The 21254-nt window shown below is 39.4% G+C and overlaps 1 protein-coding gene and 1 long non-coding RNA gene across 2 annotated transcripts; both read right to left on the bottom strand.

Annotated features, from left to right (window-relative positions):
- Window positions 1-13341: 13341 nt before the first annotated feature.
- Window positions 13342-13833, bottom strand: LOC149270197 (uncharacterized). Its single transcript, XR_016270214.1, has 2 exons — window positions 13677-13833; window positions 13342-13625 (listed from the first exon to the last, which is right to left on the bottom strand). It is a non-coding gene; the product is annotated as an uncharacterized LOC149270197 (long non-coding RNA).
- A 3513-nt stretch (window positions 13834-17346) lies between these two features.
- On the bottom strand, window positions 17347-20358 carry LOC108609102 (CLIP domain-containing serine protease B8). Its single transcript, XM_018000796.2, has 4 exons — window positions 19082-20358; window positions 18827-18923; window positions 18469-18767; window positions 17347-18409 (listed from the first exon to the last, which is right to left on the bottom strand). Exons 1-4 carry the CDS (start codon window positions 19704-19706, stop codon window positions 18087-18089), a joined length of 1344 nt encoding a protein of 447 aa, XP_017856285.1. The 5' UTR covers window positions 19707-20358; the 3' UTR covers window positions 17347-18086.
- Between the last annotated feature and the right edge of the window lie 896 nt (window positions 20359-21254).

Genomic DNA, 21254 nt, shown 5'->3' on the forward strand with positions numbered 1-21254 from the left:
GTTGGCTTTCAAAATACGAAATTAGATTTTAAAATCCTTTTTGCGTGCAGCTTAACGCTTTTCTTCATCTTTTTTTTGGCTCAATACGCGCTCACAATTTGTGATGGAGCATATTGGTTTAGATGAGGAACATAGAATTCGAATGAGAAGCTGTAGATTTATTTAGTCTTTAGTTTTCATGCCAAGTAAACCAATATGCTCTATCTTCAATTTGGAGTATTATCTCTCTTTATCTATGCCCATTTGAGGTGTGGCACATCAGCTGCAGGGCTATATATAATAGCATCTGCAATCTAAGTCGACCTGACGTCCGCTCTAAACCCTGAACTGTAGGCGAGCATTACGCAGTTGTTGACAGCCGTCTAGCTATTGTTGACTCGATTTTATTTACATTTGCAAATTAAGGTCACAATTTGCCGCATTTATTTGTGCCCCTTTTTTCACGTTTGTTGGCCAAATGTTTGCCCATTGGCCTTTACCTTTGAAGATGTTGGGCTTTCAGCTCACGTGGCCCACTTGAAAGCCCAAGGCAAATATGTTGCCAATTTGTTGTAAATCTTTTGATTTGAAGAAAGCGCTTTAGTCTGAGTCTGTCGTCCACACTGTTTGCCGGATGCCACATGCCACATGCCACAGTCATCGCACCAGCCCCAGCCCCAGCCCAGTTTACATTATGCAAATGACATGCGTCGCAGCCTGATAAGAAGTGGGCGCAGGTAAGCGCAAAGCGAACAATTGATTATGATTGTGATTATGATGGAGCGACGCGCTAAAGTCAATAACAATAGCATAATGCTAAGGACACAAATACAGCTGCCAACAATGGACGCGGCACAGCTATCCCAGTGGTAAGTCTCATGTCTATCGTCCAATGCCCAACCACAAACGCAAACGCAAACGCAATCCCAGTTACCAATTCCATAGCGGAAACTGAGAGCGCACCACTTAAAATTAATGGAAATGTATAGCACACACACACACGCACACACAGACTTACACTCGCACAATTGAAATTTAAATAAAAACTGTCGATGCTCAAGTGAAGTTCCCAGTGCTCCACTTGCTCAGGCCCGTCCTGCTCCTGCCACTCACGCGAATGTCTCTGTCGAAGCGTAAAATATTATGGCATTATCAAGGAAACGCAATAAATTTCGCTGGACGCGCGTTAGTCAAATTTCAATACAATAAAAAATAAGAATGAAATACAAGTAAACAGGTAAACACTTGCACGACTGAGCAGATACCCTGTAAGCCTTACAGCAACAGGCTAATTTCATAATATGGATCTTATACATTGTAAATACCTTTCTCAATTTATCGATTGCTTATACCAAAGATCCAGGACATAGCTGCCTTAGCTTTTCATTTTTCATTTCAAAACTAATTTAGATTTGTATGTTAATGATATGTGAAATTTAATTGTAATTGCTTTAGATTCCTGAAATTTCTTTAAAATTTATTATGTGCTTATCGATTTTTATCGATTTTTTATATAAGCATATAGTTTGCATTCATAATTCCTGCGACTTTGTATGCTTGCTGTATGCTATTATATAGATATATATATCTGATTTTTTGATAACCGTATATATATGACATTCAAAAGCTATAGTTGTCTGGTTTTCGACATATCTACTTTAGCAGTTTACATAAACTTTCTGCGCCTCATTATACTCTGCTAAGCACACTCTCAATTTTTACAGAGTATAAAATGAAAGAAAAAACTGTTTGAATTTACAATTAGCTGTTTGGATGGAGGTTGAGTGGCATTGTTGTCATGGTGTGTGTGTGTGTGTGTGTCGATTGATAAAGTGTTTGAGCCAGTGTCCTGCCGCGTTTCATTTTTTTTCACAGGCCACTGACGAGAGGGGACTCAGAGACGAGGACCACCGCGGCGTTATTATCTTGGATTTGGCATGCGTTGCGCCAGGCATCTAATTACAGAAACAGGAGCCAGCAGCCAAGGAGTGCCAAGGATATTCAAATGCGAATTTAAGCTGTGAATGACACTCGCGCTGTTCCGTTATAGCCGTTGCCTTGGTCGCCTTTGTGCCTGCCCAGTCATTGGCCATGGCAACAGTTGCCACTTGGCCAGCTCACTCACTCTCTCACTCTCCCTCCTCTCTTCGTCGGTCGAGTCATTAAGAGTTCGTAATTGCTCTGGCCTGACTTATCAGCAGTCCAATAATGTGCATATGGAGTACTTGGAGTAGCCTCTAGTTTATCTAATGTCGCATCCCCTGTTGTTTTTATTGCCTTTCACTTGATTTGTTAGTGTGACCAAAAACTTTCTCTTGGCCAACTCAATTCACATATGAATTGTTTATGGACCACACCCACCCACGCTGCTCATATCCGAGTTTCATAAAGGAAATGACATTTTTCCACGGCGTTTCTAACCATTGACATATATGTTATATATATAAGTGTATATTCAGCTCGAAAGTGGAATCTCGGCTAACGTTCCACATTTCCGTTTTTGGTTTTTCCCCTTGACTGCGCCGAGGATGACGCAGCGACACAGGCGCTTTTCTTTTCCTTTTTTCTTGGCTTGTGGCATCGCTCGATTATGGACGGAAATGAAAACCCATAAAAATCCTTTCCTACGGTGATTAGTTAACATATTTTTCTCAGACATCTATGGGCAAGGGAAACAATTATTTATGTGAAATATTATTTTTATTATTTATTATTGTTGTTCTCTTGGTGGTGCTCCTTCATGAGTGTGCGTGTGTGTGCTCCGAGTGGTTGAGGTCCATTAAACTTTCTGCCCGCTCGGTCATTTATGAGTTATGCATATTAAAAGAGGGTTCACCACTTAATAAACATATATATTCATATTTATATATCAATATTGGGGACTCTCTTTCAATGTGTAGACGAAATTTGGGTTTATTTTATTTTCGTTATGAATAAATCTAGATATTTTAGATTGTATTTCAGCAAATAAAAATGAATTCTTAGCATTTAATTTACAATTTGCAAAATAAATTCATACAAGATATGTAATTCATAAAGGTTCAAAAAATGATTACAAAATATTATTAATTATAAAGTAATTAAAAAAGAGAAGATAAAAGAACAAATTATGATAAATTAGAAATTAAATATTGGCGTAGAGCTGTAAAAAAAAATATATCGAAAATTTACATATTTTACAAAAAAAAAAAAAAAAAAAAAAAAAAAAAAAAATTACTTATAAAGTGTATATCAATTATGGAGTAATTTACATATACCAGCATTTTATAAAATGTTTCAAAAATTATGCAGGCTGTGAGTGAGCAAGAGCGAGATTATGGAATCAATGCAGATGCAACCACAGGGGCGGCATTTGTTGTTGTTGCTGTTCTTTAATGTCCTGACAAGCACAGCACGCTGACAAATAATTGAAATCAATCAAAATGCTTAAGGACCTTCTGTGCTGCCAAAAATGAAAGAAAAAAAGGTAGCGACGCGTGCGCCGAAATGTTGCCAACTAATCAAAATTCAATTTGACAACGCTGGCCAGGCGCTTAAATCATTAAAATCAAAATTCGCAAATGATGCGCATAATCAACTCGACGCACAATTTTCCCATGTAACAGCGGCAGCAACTAGAGGCAGGATCAGTAACTGCCACAAGCTGCTTTGATGGGTTCATTCGGTGACAATTGAAATATAGTCGGGCATTTGTTGCTGCCAATGTTTGCAAACATGTAACCCCTGCTCCTGCCCCTGATCCTGCTACTGCTCTTGCTCCTTCTCCTGCTCCTGCTCCTGCTCCTGACCCACCTCTTTGTTGCTCCGCTTGTTGTTGCGGCAGCGAAGCGTATCAATAAATCCATTTAAAATTGCGTGCAGGCCGCGTGTGTGTGCTGGGTCGAGTGTTTGTCCTTTCAGGCCGCACATAATGCAATGGGAATTATGGCTGCTTAGTGTTCCGACAATATATCGAAAATAAATTGGCAGCGACAGCAAAACAAAAGCGCCAAAAGACGTCACCAATTGACATCGCGCTATCGATACACATACGCAACCCTAGTTGGCTAATACCCAGTCCAGACCCGATCTAAGCAACCCTCAATTTAAAATGCAAAAAATCCAAGTAAATCAATTTCAGTTCGCAAAAAAAAAAAAAAAAAAAACGAACCTGGGCACGTTCTGTGCGTTAAGTCGGCCAATAAATCAAATTAGAAATATTTGTATTTTACTTTGATTTTCTACTGTCTCCAAAATTATGCGCATATGCAGAAACAATCTCTCTCCCCCACTCTTTTACTCGCTCTATCTATCTCTCTATATAGACATTGTAATTTGTGCGAAATCCTTAAAATCCAACACATTTATCACATATATGCGCACATAAATCAGCATGTGCCTTGCATGTGGGCGTGGGCGTGGCAGTTATCTTGACACAGTTTCGGCACTCCAAAAACCAAAATCTAAAATCTACAATTCTAAAGGGCCATAAAATGCGCTTCGTCGCAACGGGCGCGCCTAATTTGCACATTTTCACTATTTTAATGGTCGCAGCTCTGATTTTTTAATGCGCCTGTTTATGATTTTATGCGCTTTCTATGCTAATTTCCAGCCACAAATGTAGATCGTAAACTAAAGGTGACGTCATTAATCATAAACAAATTTATGCAAGTGGGCGTCACGAAGGGTACTTAAGCACACAGCAACCCAAACGCACTCTGCCAGATAGAAAACTGTACTCGATTTTCCTTTCTTCCTCTTTGTAAGTGTTGTCACTGGAATACAATTGAGATTGTTATTTAAAGTAGCGAATCCGAATTTATAGCTTAGAAACTGACATTAATCATGCATACATTGAACTAATTTTAAAGCGGGCCAATTTATCAATGTGATATGACAGAATTTAATGGTAATGTTTTGTTATATGTGAAATTTCTAATTACAAAAGCGAAACTCGAAACTTAATTTTACTTAAGAAAAATAAACATTCCTAAAATATTTTAATATATTTTATATACATGACTATACACATATCTAAGTAATTCAACACTATTCGTATTTTTAAATATTATCTAAGTAATTTAACACTTTTTAATTTTCAATCATATTTTTCAAGTCCTATTATATATTTTAATAAAAATAATTATATATTTATTTATCACCATTTTTGGCGGCATATATATTTATTTTTTATTTTTTTCTTTAAATATTGTATATAATATAATTAACTATTTTAATACAATTCTATTAATATATTAAACATAAAGAAACTGATTAATATAGTAAATGTATATAATAATAAAATATAAATAATAAATATATATAGTAAAACAAACCAAATACCTTTTGGATATTTCTGTAAATAATATATTAAAATATATTTTTATGTGCATAATGTATATCATATTAGCCCCATATCCAGACAAATATAAAAACCATGCTTTTAGCTTAGTCTACTTTAAGTGACAACCTTTTCGATTTCACTTTGCTTGCAGCAGACAGTTTCGCCTCTGGGGTCTTCAATCCGTTTTTAGTGTCGTTTGGCAAATGCTTTTTAATAATTTAAGCCAAAATGCAAAGGAGCGAACTATGCATAGTAGATGGGTATCTAAATATATGTATTTACGACTCCCCCGTCATGTTGTCAATAACAATTTCGCAATGACACACGCACACACACACAGACGCTTGAGAGAGAAGGCAAACTAAAACCCCTTTGGCTACAAATCGCTGCAAATTACATACATAAAATTTTATCACCCAATATCGGAAATGGATTCCTTGCTGTACCAATACACACCAGACTAATGGGATCTCTACCCCCACATCACCCCTCCTCCACTTTCAGCTAAACAAAGAACGAATGGCCAAATCTTGAAGCAGCTGCGTTCACGTCATTTGCAGGCACTCGGACAGACCATCAAAGTAGTTGCAACAATTGCTCGATGGGATTTGCACAGTAAAGCGAGAAAATAAGTAAGAGAAAAAAAAAATAAAAATAAAAATAAGTAAGCCAAAAGGGTTGCCAACTGCCATTTGATATTTTTTGATGGTCATAAGCAGTCATAATTTCATTATTATAAAGTGTCAAGTGCGCCCGACTGCTGCCCATTATGGAAATGGGCACTTTGTGTGGCCATTCCGAGGGCGGTTAACGATTTTGGTGGGGCACAGCTGGGATTAAGGCTAAGTGCGCGATTGGAATTTTAAGTTGGCCCTACGTCCGTCAGGCAAATCAAACTTGGTCTAATTACTTTGAATTATGCGCCTAATTTGGCGCAATATTTCGTTGCCAGGACGACGATGGGTGATTCATGAGTGGGAGAAAGGGTCGTGGGCCGAGGCCAGTCAATCATGCCAACTGTTGCCATCAGTCAACTCCAAAATTGAAGCCGTCGTCAAGCCAACTTACAGCATGGAAGGGTGCAATCGTCATAAACGTGGCGCATTGGATTACATAATGTCAAGAAGCGAGCCCGACGGCGAGTCGAAGTGAGACCTGCTTCTGTTCTTACATATCTTTCTCCATTTCTTTTTTTTTTTTTTTTTTTTGGTCAGCCCGAGGGCAGTTTGGGTCAGCGAAGGGATTACATATGAGTGCGAAACTGGGTCTAACCACAAGCGAGCAGCAGCCAGACCAACTCATGTAACCACAAAACGGCTTTTAGGGACTTGAGCAGCTAGCCCCAGGGGCCAGTGGGCAATGGCAACGGGTAAGTCAATCCTAGCCCAAATCGAGCAGCAGCTGAAGTACAGTTAATGCCTTGGACACAGATTAATCAGTGTATCGGGCAATGAATTCATTGCTCGTATGTAGCTAATGAAGCCGCACAGGCGGGCCCAGTAAGCAAAAGTCAGCACATTTTTCCATTTAATTGGCGCACAATTCAAACATGCGACGACGACACTCGAAGGGTTTCCACAAATTACAGCTCTCAATCAATGCAATTTACACAGCTAGGACAACAAAAAGGAAATCCATCAAAAACCATAACCAGCCAAAGAAGAAAAAATCCGAAAAACTACTTGAACATTTTACTGACCCCAAAGTTCTTCTATTCTTTTTTTTATACCCTGTGTGGGGTAACTGCTACAAGCGGAGCATGATGAAATATCAGCTACTATAAAAAGTTTTGTGAAGCTAGTTTTGAGAAAGATACAGAGGTATTATGAAAATTATAGAGCTCAATTTCTACACAATTTTCTATAATATTCTTATACATTTTTTTTTTTTAATTGAATATTATTTTACAGATTTTTTCTTGCATCTAAGCCTATGATATAAAATTTAGTTTTCTATTATTTTTCGAATTTATTTTCGCATGAGCTTAAGCTAATATTATTCAAATCATACTCGTTTAAACCGAATCGATTGCTTAGTTTGCTAAAAGAACTAATCTAGTTCCGATCTAAAAATATTATCTCTGTTTGGAACATCTTTCGACTGACAACTTCTCTACGGAATATTTTCAAGTCGTTTACTCCCCGACAACTTCCAACATATTCCATTTTCTTTGCGCTGTACTTTCGCAACAATAAATTATCAAAATTTGTGACATAAATCAGTGATGCGACCGCAGCAGCAGTCACATATTGGCAGCATATAAACTTTTCACTTTTCAATATTTGCTCGGACCCTTCTCGACTCTTGTTTGCTCTGCTTAACCAGAGAGTGGGTAGGGCAGAGTCAACAAGAACTGTGCGGGTGTGTTTGATTTGTTTGGCATATTGAAGTGGTCAAGTGGTCGAATGCGAAAGCGAATGCGAATGAGGGACACATGAATCACCAGCAGCAGCACCAGTAGCAGGAGCAGCAGCTGGAGGAGGAGTAGCAGGAGTTGTGACAGCTAGCGTATCCATGTAAGTGGGCGTAACTCCAGTGCTTGCCCAGTTATGGGCGTTAAGTTAATTGATTAAGGGCAGCGAAACCATAGAAAGAATTTACGAAAAAATGTACCGTTAAATTGCGAGCATTGTCCAGCTTAAATTGTGCGCCACAAGAAGGGCTGCCACATAATGTGGCAACTGTGCGAGCCTTTGTTGCGTTTTGATTGGAATTTTATGAGCGTTTACCTGCTGTGCTCCGAGATAAGAGGCCAACTGTCTAAGCCAGCTTGCTATGGCAGCCAGCCATATTTGGCTATATTTATGCGTTTAATAAGCAACATGACATGTTGCAAATGTCATGTGTGTGTCGACTGTCATTCAAATGAAGGAACTGCCCCAAGTGAGAGCTGGGAGACGCGTGCGCAGGATGTGCTTGATTACTCTGACATTTTGCAGGGTATCGCGCCATGTACGTTAATGAATGAAATAAATTTAATTTTGGCAATTAATGCACTGCCAAGCATCAGACGTCAGCAAGTTTCCCCCTCAATCGCAATCTGTTAACTTTATGTTTATCATTATTGACTCGTGAGTGCTTCGCTCGCCCTTTCACTTGTCGCTCATAATGAGCGCCGAGTTCCGACTATGACGCCGCCCCCACTTGCGGGGCGTGGCCATTCTTGGCTTAGATTGGTTCGCATTTCGTAATCAAATATTTCTGCTTTTCGCAAATTGCAATAAAAACGGACAGCAGAGGGTACCAAGCACTAGCCGGAGGGTTGAAACGGCACAGCTAGAGGCGAGATGCAGGAGGCGAGAGACAGTGCTTAGTCATCATAGTCATCATCATTGAGGCCCGAAGGCAACTTATTGAATTTCTTTTTCTCAAGTGCTGCTTTAACGCTATTTACGAGACAGTTCTCTTTAGATACAAACTCTGTAGGAGAGGGAGCGCAATTTTTTCCTTCACACCTGGTGCATGATTCCATTGTGCGTCCACTTCAAAGCCACTTGAAACTGGAACAAAGGTTATGCATGTGTGCGTGTGTGTGTGTGTGTGAAAAGTCTCAGCAATTAGTGCTAAAAGCAGCATCAAAGCTGAATACAAAGACACGAAAAAAAAAGTAAAAGAAAAGCGAGGCTAATAACTAGATTAGAGCTTAAAGCCGCAAACGTGACTTCATTAAATATGAGCTGAAGCCACAAAAAATTAAAGGAAGAGAAAAGGAAACGCGTTTGCAGTTAATCGACGCTTTCCATATGAGATATGAAGGATAATATTACAATGCGCTCGCTGTCCATGTATCCATTACACTCGACTGACGGCCGACTGCATTGGCTGAGAGGGTGATTTCGCTGGCTGGCTGGCCGGCCGGCCGATTAGTTCAGTCAGCCGAGACCAAGTTCTGGGCCATGTCCACTCGTTGCCGAGTCCATCAATGGCACATCAAACTGTCCGAGCAATAACAACAATGGAACCATTCAATCAGCGCGCATAAAAACATAAAGAGATTTTAATTTTTTGATTATGTTGAGCGTGTGTGCGTGTAAGTGTGTGTGCGTGTGTGTGTGATATGTGCGTGTCCTGCTCTCGAGGGACTTTTTCCTCTTTGCCTTTGTCCAATCGTTAATCAATGAAGTTCGTGTGTGGAACTCCCCTTCGATCGAGACGCAGAACCCTCTGGTCAGCAGCAGGACAGCTCATTTGCGGATTTAGCATAATAAAAAAGGAGGAAAAGGAAGAAAAATCAAGCAAGTTGATTAAATTTCGTTTGAGCTGAAGAAAAGCGTCACGAAATTTTGTGTGCTAATGCGTCGTAATTTCTATTAAAGTCAGTTCCGGACGAGGGGAAGTTAGTCGAGGTTGATGTAATTCAGACAATAATTGCAGTTCATCAGCTGCAACCGGAATTACGCTGGGATATAATACTCTCTCTCTCTATATATATATTTTCATACATATATATAGTTGGTACAGCACCTGAGGTAGGGAAAATGTTAAAGCTACGCCTGCTTCCGCTCAATTAAACAATTGAATGCAATTGAAGGCCTACTATACTCCAAGACAACAAAAGACAAATCATGGCTATTAATTCCGCACTCGTGGAATGTTTCATTATGTGTGGAAGCAACCAGCAGGCAACTGGAACCCGGGCAACTTCTGCCACTCTTCTTTGTGCACACATGTGGCACAAGGATTCCAATGCTCCTGCTGCTGCTGCTCCTGCTCCTTCTGCTTACTTTTAATTTCCTTGCGCCGCCTTATTACTTCCATTCATATGCAAATCGTTGGACTGTAACACAAAAGCCAGTAGCAGCAGCAGCAGCATCAGTGGAAAACCTGAAAAGCCCAGCGCAACAAAAGTCAAAAGAAAAAGCAGAAAGGAAAAGGAAAATTGTATAAATGGGAAAAACGAACGCGCATCAAGTCGCTTGGCATTTGGCTGTGAGCGATTAAAAAATGGCAACTGCCTCTGTCAAGGCATATGCTTAGCATATGAATGCCCAATCCTCCAATACCATATAGTACACTGGAAAAAATATTAAGTGATTGCTCAGTATGCATATTAGAGTACAAGCTCTACAAAAAGAGTTTAAGTTTTAAATGAACTATTTTTTTAAGACAAAAACTATGTGACTCTTTCGGTATAAATAATTCTTTAAAATAGAAATTCTTTTGAATGTAAATTTTTGCAAAAAAAAAAGTATATTTATATAATCAAAAATGAATTAAATAGCTAAAATTTAGTAACAAAATTCTTATATTATTTTTAATTGGTTTGAAGGATATCTAAATTTTGTTTAATTTTGATGGACATTTTAATGCCGATATCAGAACATATAAATACATTTAAATTTTCCTTAAAGATCGTATTTAAATATCTAATAATATTATTCATAATAATATTATGTTAAATTCAAATATTCTATTCTTATATATTTGTATTTAGTTGTTTATTCATTTTTAAAACTTTTTTATGTTTGTAAATAATAAGTTTTATCTAAGTATTTATTTATTTGATCATTTTATTACCTTGAACTTAGTTCTTATTTCATTCAAAGTGAATGTTTCAACATATACCTTACTTTGTTTTCAGTGCATCATCTTAAAGTGCCTGAGAGCTCTTGCTGAGTTCGCAGGATTTTCACCTCGTAACCCAAAAAATGTACTCCGTGGTGTTGGTGTGGTGGTGGTGATGGTGGTGTTTCTGTCTTTTAACTACCCGCGAATGGACCGTCAAATGCTTTATGGGGTTGTTATTATTGTTGTTGTTGTTGTCGCTGTCCTTGTTGTTGTTGTTGTCGTGATGTTGGGACTATACCAACGATATGAGTGCTACAATTTGGATTTTAAGCATGCCATATCAAATTTAAATGAATCGCTTTGCCTACCTCCGGGGACTACATGTGGCGCTTATAGCTCTATAGATTTAGGGTTACAGAAAACTGTATCACTTATGTGCTTGTGTGTTTGAGTATGTATTTGTGTGAGCATAGAAACAGTTCACATTTCCAATTTCCGCTGCGATTTCGCTCTTTTGTTTGGCAAAACAATTAATGTTATTTTGCATAATAGTTGGGCGTCGAACATTGGGCGTTGGGCGTTGGGTTTGCTCTGGGCCGCAGCCACACAAAAGGTCACACAAAAACCTTTGGCCACATGTGGTCCACAAAATCTACAACTCCCCTGAATTTCTAGTTTCTGCTGTTCTTGCTATCAAATTGTATTTGACTTTGAAACAAGCTCGCTGATGGCGACAAAAAGGTGTATGTGTAGTGATGTGTGTATGTGTGAGTGTGCATCTGTGTGCGTGTGTGAGTGTGTCTGTCAAGTTATTCGCTGACAGCTTCAAGTGCTCTCCTTCCTTAGGCTCTACGCTAGCTTCAACTTCAAGTGCCGCTTTGCTAATGTGCAAAAAATGTTGCCGAACTTTGTTGCAGCTGCAAATTGCCGCTGAGCTGCCACAACGAGTGCCACTTGAGTATTTGGGAAAATTGCCAAAAAGACACACACAAGTGTTGTGTCACACACTCGCACACACACACACACACATGCTCACTCACACACATATGGCTTACTTCCCTGCTTATTTATTTATTTTCGCTTAAATGACACGAATTTGTCATCTGATTGCAGAGCTAACATGCACCCCGTTGCTTTGCCCCAGACCAGCTCAGCTCCCAGCTGCCTCCAGCTCCTGCCCCACCCACTCTCACATGCATACATATGTCGTTGTTTGCTTGGCCTAACGCCCACCTTTTGTTTGCACAGTAGCTCAAAATTTCAATTAGAAGGGAGCACAAAAAAAAAAAATGTATTGTAAAGAAAATGTTACAAAATGTTTATAATTAGTTTTTCGTATGCAAATTTCGTTGTGGCAACAAATTGAAATTAAATATTCTTTTTATTGTGCGAACTTTGACCTCAGGCTGTGACCCACTGCCTTAGAAATTGAGGTCTGACAGCTCACAGCCCACAGCTCGGCAAGGTGACGTTGGTGATTCAGGCACGTTCACTGCATTATTTCCGCCACATTGAGCTGATGTTGTTGGCAATTTAATTTCAATAAAATAAATATGCATAGCTCACAGTACAGTCTGCACAATTATAACGGAAAATTCATATAATTTGCACACGTTCAAATGCCAACCCAAACGAGATAAACGGAAGTAAGCGACGTCGCCAACAGATTCAAGAGAGATTCGCATCTTCTCACTCTACAGCTGCCTGGAGTGCTTTTCCACTCATTTCAACAGCTTGTTGCTAATTTCTAATAAATATTGAACACATCTCCAGAGAGTGGAGGGTGTGGACTCTGCCCTGGCAATATGCAAATTATGCCAGCACAATTTTCGCACAATATGAAAGTCATAATTTTTGGCATCACGTGTCGCCTTGGCTTGTGATTATTATCATTGCAATGCATTGGGGGGTTTGCATTATGCCCATGTTGATTAAAAATCTAATGTCTATTGCTGTTGATGTTTGTGCTTGTTTATACATGTACTACAATAGAGTTTGTTGATTTTGCGTTAGCGACACGTGGCACAGCATGACGAGCCGAACAGAGGGAGACAGAGAGAGAGGGGTACAGTTGAGCCTATTGAGAATTGAAAATCCAGTTTGGCAGCAAACTCTTAAAATTTGTAGAAATGGAGGTGAGTTATTAACACAATCTCTTACGGAATTTGGAAACTAAAAGAAGGTACATATTGCATTCTTATATAAATACTCAAGTCAGGAGTTCGATTTGAATTGCTAACAATTTTTAGAGATTACAGTCTATAGTTTTGGAGCTATTTCAAATATAATACGAATTATTAAAACTTAATATATTATTATTAAAATTATATACAATATACAAGATATACCCTTTGCTTTGACTATGGCCTGTAGTGTAGCTCTAAGAGCTCTTCATAAGAAAATAAACAATCAATTTAACAATTTGTAATCAAAGAGTTTTCAATTAACCACACATTAATTATTATTATTATTATATTTTTTTTCCTGCCATTACTGTAGCTGGAGTTTCCCCAATTTAGTATGCCGCTCACTCAGCTTTATTTATCATTTATTGCATACTTTTTGGTTGTCGCATTTAATGCAAAATAAAATTCACTTTGTACAAATATTAGTGATGCTTGAAAGAATTCCGGGTAGTGGCTCTAGTCGACCTCTGATACTTGTGATGCTTGCGTTTTCTGTCACGATTACCTTGGTCCTTGTTGTTGTGCGTCCTTTTTGGGCTGAATCGGAGTCTTTGCAGTGGTCGAGGATTGCCAAACATAATGGCCGCCGGTCCCGCATGAGCGAATGCCTCAGTTGAAGCTGCCTCAATCTGTGTACATTCAAATTGTGCGACTGACTGTCAAGGACTTCAACTACGTACCTCCACAGAATGACGATGTCTACCATCACACAATTGCAGCAGGACACTCAATAGAGCTAAGATCATGCAATAGCGCCACATAATACTTTGATTTAATTGTAATTCATATATCAATATATGCGTTTGTTTATGCGTGTACTAAGCTCAAGCTTTTCACTCTGACTGATATAATAAATAAATTACTGTTTACGACCGACCAGATTATCAAGTGTCTGTGGAGTGCATATACATATGCATATACGCGCACACATATAGATTATACACTATATCCGCTGGAGAAGTATTGATTGACTGGAGAGAACAAATGTTTAAGTACATATATTTCTTAATTAAACACTATCTTATATAGGTATGAACAATATACTCTATATTATACAATATTTTGTTGTGGCTCTGCTACATACAGTTTAGTTTCAGAGTGCCCATAATTCAAGTCTAAATTCTATTTTTCATATCTAGATCATGCTCCAAAATAGTACCAAATAAATACTAGAACTCTTAAAAAGCCTAAGATATAGACGTGAATAACAGTTCATGTGATAATAAATACATTGTATGTTTGAAAGGCTAAAAGCGATTGTTGTTTAATAGTAAGATAAAAGGTTGAGTTTTTCGAGAATACAATAATCTTTATATAAATACATATATGTTAATATAAGTCTCGGCTTAGCTTAAATATTAAGTTAACTAAAAATACATATAACAAACTTCAGCTAACATTATAAGTAATGCACATTATAATGATTTCCTTTCTTCTTTTCTTATGCAGCAAGTGTATAAAAACTTCGTTTTTATTGACTCTCGGTAAGCCTTTATTTATGCTTCCCGTTCGACACATAAGACGCAATACGTAAAATGCTTTTACTCTGATAAGAACGCATATACATATGTCTCTCAGTCCCGCCGTTCGCTCTTCCCACTTTGCACTAATTCTATTTTTATATTCTCTGTAATTCTGACATCCATTAACTAATGAAAACGATACTCTCAATATATACACACATATATATATTATAAACATTTATTTCTTTTTTTTTTCGCATTCTAATTTCATTGTGTTTCCACAACAATTTCACCCAAATGCCCATGTGAATTACCCTTGAACCCTGCCCACTTTCCCATATGCCCGCCCCTCTTGTATACATATGTGGCTGTCATGCAAAGCGTTTGATGGTCGTATCCTGTCCTGTCCTGTCCTGTGACAGACATTTAATGGCAGTGTCAACGTCTGTCGCATTTTGTTGATATTGTTGTTGATACTGGAGCTGCTCGCGAAATTAACAAATCGATAAACTTTTATCGTTATGCATTTCGTTGCTCAGCTGCACATAAATGGAAATCCAATTGGCGAGCACATAAAAAACGACACGAAACATCTAATAAAACGTCACTGGCAAAGCTGAGAGGCAAAACGGTTCTGCACCTGTAGAGCTACGGCCATATGGCTAATTTTATGGAGTTTACCTATTCATTTTCCAATTTTGTCCAAACAAACAAACTTTTTACACAAAAGCCTCTGCGGCAAAAACTCTGGCCCAACTCAATTATCCACTGCAAGAGGGTTGCTTCGACTTTTAAATTCGATTAGGCGACCTTTTCTACTGCGCAGCACACAATTTGGAATTTTTTCAAAGTTGAGTGGGCGTGGCAGCTGAACTGTTTTGCCCCATAGTACTCTAAACAAATTAGCTGGCTGTCCTTTCAACGAATATTACTTCTCATTATTTTTCAATTTTTGCGGTTACATCTATTCACTTATTATTCTCTTTGGGATGCCCAGAATGGACAAATGTGAGCCCACAAAAAATAATAACCCCTCACTTAACTATGCTGTGTTGGCAAGAGGAGGGCGTGGCTGAGCACGTAAAGTTTCTGAGTAATACGGGTAATGCATCCATTTCAATGTCTTCTTTAAATATAATTCACACCTTTTAGTGAATTATTATTTCAAAATTTCTTTCAGTTTTCAATGTCAAATACATTTGGCAATTTCCTGACATTCGTTTAACATTTATGTAAACATATACACATGTTTACATAAATATATCTCTATTTAGTTCAAGGTTAACGAAAATCGCCAAAGCTTCGTAATGAGCTGCGCAAATAGCGATAGCAACAACAGCAACAGAGACAACAACAATAATGCCTCACTGTCTTCTTCTGACTGTTGAACATCATCATGAATATTAATGCGACATATCGCACACATATCAGCATAAATAGCATTAACATTAACATTAACAGCAACAACAACAGCAGCAGCCGCAGCAGCAGCATTCGCAGCAACCCGTCAAAGAGTCAAGTTCACTTTCACTACGCTGACGCATACTCTATCATTATCATCATCATGATGATGATGATCATCATCAGCATTCAGTGTTGGCCAGTGACCAATTTTGGTCAGTGGCACAGTTGGAATCAGCAGCGCCCGCTGCCAAACTGTGCATACAAATTGTTTGCCCTGTCTTTGGGCTATTTTTGGCCAACTCGGTTTGGCCTGATGAATGGCATCGATTTGAATTTGGGCAGCATTAGGCTTGGCTTGAATTGAGTTGGCTTGGCTCGGCTTGGCTTGACTTGGCCATGCCCAGCTCGTCTCAATTTGGCCCGCATTGCATCACTGCTCACGTTCGAAATCGGCCGTAGTCCGCGTTGAGCCAGGTCTACGCCAGGTCTGCCTGCCTGGACTGCACGCGAATGATGAGTGAAAGCAAAGTGTGGCAATCAATGACGACATCAAAACGACGACGAAAAAGTATACATATATATATTGAATATAGAAGCAGCGATGACTGTGGAACTCGATGGTTAAATGCTCTAACAATGTTAATTATGATCGAATATATTAAATTACGATTTTGTATTCTCAAAGAGGAACCGAGTTAGACTATTTGGCCATAAAAGTTGAATTTCAGTTGACTGAATCGGAGTCTTAGATTAAGGAATTAAATTTCAAATTTCTTCTTATTGAGATTTTATTATTTAGAGCAGTTGACAATTATAATTTTCATATTGTATTGTACAGAGATAGAATAAAGTGTTCTCATTAATCAAACTTTTAATATCACAATAAAGTCAAGATATTTTCAAAATTAAATTATATGTAATATTATTATATTGAATACAAACTTTTAGTTTAGAGTACAACTAAATGTATATTAATTAAATATGTATGTATTGTATGTTTTAGATTTTTATTGATTTATTTTATTTGTCTGCTTCTCAAACATCTCTATACTTTTTGTACTTCCTTACCAAATCATAATACCCCTTGTTAGTGTATTTAAAACTGCAATATCAAGTTTAACCAGCTGCTGACAGGGATGTAAAAAAAAAGTGAAACAGCTGACTGGCTGTCTATATAACTGTCTGGCTGGTAAGCTGTCCGTTCGGCTGTCTGTTCAATCATTTGCTTAACGTGTCGCCTCTTCCATGGACACGCCCCGCAGTCCTGGGGCTCAAGGGCATGCGACGCTAGCTAAGTGCAAGTGCAAACAGTAAATTCAACTCTTCTTCATTGTTATCTGTTTCCTTTTTATTTCCCCCCATCTCCACTGCAATGAGTCATTATGGCGGCAGCATCGACAACCTCCAATTGCAGCTGGAACCGAGCCAAGATCAGCTCAGGTCTTGGAACATTTCTGGCATTTGATTAATAAGGAAAACGTGCTAGTGTGTGTAAATATTTTAATAGCTTATTTCAATAGAAACATGTTTTTCAGACTTTTGTTAACTCACACACACATGCTAAAGCACACACACATATACAGACACACGCTCACACACTCACGCACTGACACAACAGCATGCACACACGCATTCACACTAAGTAACTGTTAGATAATTAGCAAAATATGTACAAATATTTAGAAACAGTTCAGTCCAATGGCCACCGACCCCCTCCGCAACCCGCCTTTCGTATAGGCGCCAGCTGTTAACGGCACATTGAAATACGTCCGCACTGCAAATCTGACGTCAATATTCCACATTCCATCCTCGTCTATGAGTTAATATGGCTCTCAATCGTCTATAAGAATCTAATATCAACGTTTTACGTTCTCTGCCCTCCTTTACTGCCCCGTTCTCCCGTTCTCTCGCTCTCTCTATTTCTTTAGGTCGGTAGTGCTCTCGATCCAGTTGCTGGCTAATTGGAATATGAACCCTAGTATTAACTGACGTCAATATTTTCTATTGCCTAACCACCCTTTCCTCACCGTCGCGACCTGTCGATCTTCTCCCTCTCCCTCTTATAGCTTAATGAGGTTCAGATTTCAATTTTTGCTCTATTGAAATTGGCTTTAAACAGAATTTGACGTCAATAAAACATTCTATCTATCCCTCCCCCTCTCACAATACCACCTCAGAGAGAAGCTCCCTCCTCCCCTCTATGCTCCCTCTTCCACTCCCTCTCTATTTCTTGATTATGCTCTCAATCCAGTTAATATAGCTTAGGACAGATGTATAGACGCCCGGTCCGGAGCCGCATTGCGTGAATCCGTAGCTTACAATGCCGTAAGCCACCCAGCGCGAGTGTTGGCGATCGAAGAACATGAGCGGACCTCCGCTGTCACCGGCACAGGTGTCTTTTGCCTTCTCGCCGCCGGCGCAGAGTTGCTTAGGACCCAGTCGCACACCATAGAGATCCAGCATCTTGCTGCAGTTTTCGCTGGACACATAGGGTATGCGCAGCTTCAGTTTGATCGGGCTGTGCGTATTAATGAAATACTTGTTGACTGTAAGAGATCAGAGTTAGAAGAGGGGTACTATACCAGCCAGCGAGGTCAACACTTACAGAGATCGGTGCGTCCCCAGCCGGAGACGGAGAACATTTGCCCCTCGGTCAGTGGTGTCTGAACAGTCTTGTTGGGCAGACAGATGGGCATGATGAAGTGCGTGAAGCTAACCGGATGCTTCAGTCGGATTATGGCAATGTCATTGTACTTGTGACTCGAGTACTCCTTGTACTCCGGATGCACATGAATGTGCTCATAGCCAATATCCAGTGCCGCATCCGCACAGCTCAAGTAATTGGGCTCCTCAATGCAATCCGGCTCCGTCTTGACATTGAACTCCCCCAAACGCACGTGTTTCCTATAATGTCACTGATGAAATTAATAGACCCTTAAATAAAGCTCACTTAACAGACTTACAAGCCGCGACGTTCCCGCACACCCTCGCCCTGAACGCAATGCGCAGCTGTCAGAACATGTCGATCGTCAATCAGAGCTCCACTACAACCGTAGTCATCTAAGGACAATGGTGAGAAAAGGCGACTATTTAATTTGAATTTAATATTTGCTCAAACTATTTAATAAAATCATCAAAGTGATCGAAGCACTTTTTAATTCGGTTTTCCTATCCCACATTGTATTTCGGACAGTCCCGCCCTCTGAGCCGCAACTTACTTGAATGATAGACCAGCAATGCCAGCCATGGATATTCGTCCAGTTCAGCAATTTCCCCACCATAGATGCGATTCGTAACCTGCTTGCCACACTCGTTGAGCAGATTGAAGCCCGTGCTGGGCTCCACGGTTTGAATGCGTCTCTTCAACTTCTTCCGCTTGAAGCGCGCGGTTACATCCAGAAAGCGACGATACTCAAACTTGGTGAATTGTATAACCGGATAGAGATAGTCCTGGCCATTGGCTGGGCAACATACGAGTGGATTATACGAAGCATCCTCTATCGTAAGAGCAGCAGCAGTTGCTGTTATATTTGCTGTGTCCGTTGCATTTACCGTTGCTATTGCCGTTGCATTCACTGTTGTCTCCATTTCGCATTGCACCTTCTTCAGAAAGTTGACGCGCTCCGAGCTCAAATTCGTCACATTGCGCACCTGTAAATAGGCGGCGCACTGGCTCACCTGTACACAAACGCCACGCTTTGTTTCGTTGGGTATATCGCAAGCCAGCTGCGCCGGCTGAGGCGGCTGAGACTGAGACTCAGCGCTGCTGGCTGTGATGCGCAGGGCAAGGGCGAGCAATGTGCTGGCCACCCACAATGCGCCGCTGCTTGGGTGAGGGTACATCAGCGATTGGCCGAGTCCAGGTCCAAACAATGCGATGCTTTAACGAGAGCGACGCCAACGTCGACAAACAGAGAGGCGAACAGGCGGGGAACAACGCGACGTATACGCAATCGCGAACGCGTGCAATACTCAAAAGCAAATGTCGCGAATATCGAATTGTTGATTGTTGATTGTTGACTGTTGATTGTGGACTGTGGATTGCTGAGCGGCGTATGAAAACGCATACGAAAAGTGAATCCGCTCGCGTGAACGCTCGGCCGTGTATTAAAATCCAATTTGAATGCTGCGCGCAGCGGCGACAGCGTCAACCGAAACCGAAACTAAAACCGATGCCGAAACTACAACAGCGACTCGGAAGAGCCGAAGCTAAAAGTGCCAAAAAAAAAAAAAAACAAAAACAAAGCAAAAAGAAATAAAAAAAACGAAAACAAAAAGCAAAAGTAAATAGGTAAATAAATAAATAAATAAACGACCACAGCCCTCGCCAGCTTGTGACACCAAAACGAGCCCAAAAACTGCAATCGCCGTTAACGAAACGGGAGCAACGGTCAGCGTCGTTGTCGTTGTTATTGTGGCTGCTGCTACTACTACTGTTGTTGTTGTTATTGCTGGCCGCACGCTGGCAACTGGTACGCGGGTCCGGTTATGCAATCAGCCGTCAGCTGTGTTTTCTGGTTTCACTTTCATTCGGCGTTCGAGCTGTGCGATTAGACATTGCCTACTTTTAGGGTAAGCTTTAAAAGCTGCCATCAAAAGCTTTTAGGGAAGAGTGAGAGAGCGAGAGCTTTTGCAATTGAATATGGAATTAGATCAATAGGAGCAGAGAACGGATGAAAGATCGATCGATATGACTAATTACAAGTATGCATATTATATCAGACATACGCTCTATTCAAATTGTCTCAGTTAGTGAATCATATAGGATATACACATATGAGCCCTTAATTATACCCTTATTTACAATTGTTTTCAGAAGATTACTAATACCTATATCAAGTTGGAAACTCCAACACTAAAATTAACTGGAAGCTCCAGTAACTAAATGTTTATTAGATTGATAATTGAAATGTCCCTGCTGCCAATGAGACATGACGAATGGGTGCTTCAACTGAGTAACTGTCAAGGCTCTCTATATGGGTTTCTAATGTTGCATGTTTTGTTTATATACATTAAAAGTTTATTTGTCTCATAAATAATCATATAAATATGATAGCTAGTTTTAAATTGAGTTTCGACATCAGGTTGATTAGGGTACTAGTGATGGTACATATTTCATATACAGATGATGTTTATAAAACAAAAGTTTTGCTCTATATATCATATATATATCGGTATATTATTTGATATGCTCCGAATAACACATGTTTACATTTATCATATAAAATATTGCTATTTGAACAATCTGACATATTTTTTATTTCACAACTACTAAAACATCAATTCGAACAGACCAATAGGGCTGGGATTGTCCAGATGACCAACAAATCATTTTTACAAACAAAATTTTTATAGCAAAAAGATAATGCTAAGTTCGAATGGTAAGTTAAT

The sequence above is a fragment of the Drosophila arizonae genome, chromosome 2 (assembly GCF_054131065.1).
Source record: "Drosophila arizonae isolate 15081-1271.41 chromosome 2, UAZ_ARI_1.0, whole genome shotgun sequence".
NCBI classification, from domain to species: Eukaryota; Metazoa; Arthropoda; class Insecta; order Diptera; family Drosophilidae; genus Drosophila; species Drosophila arizonae.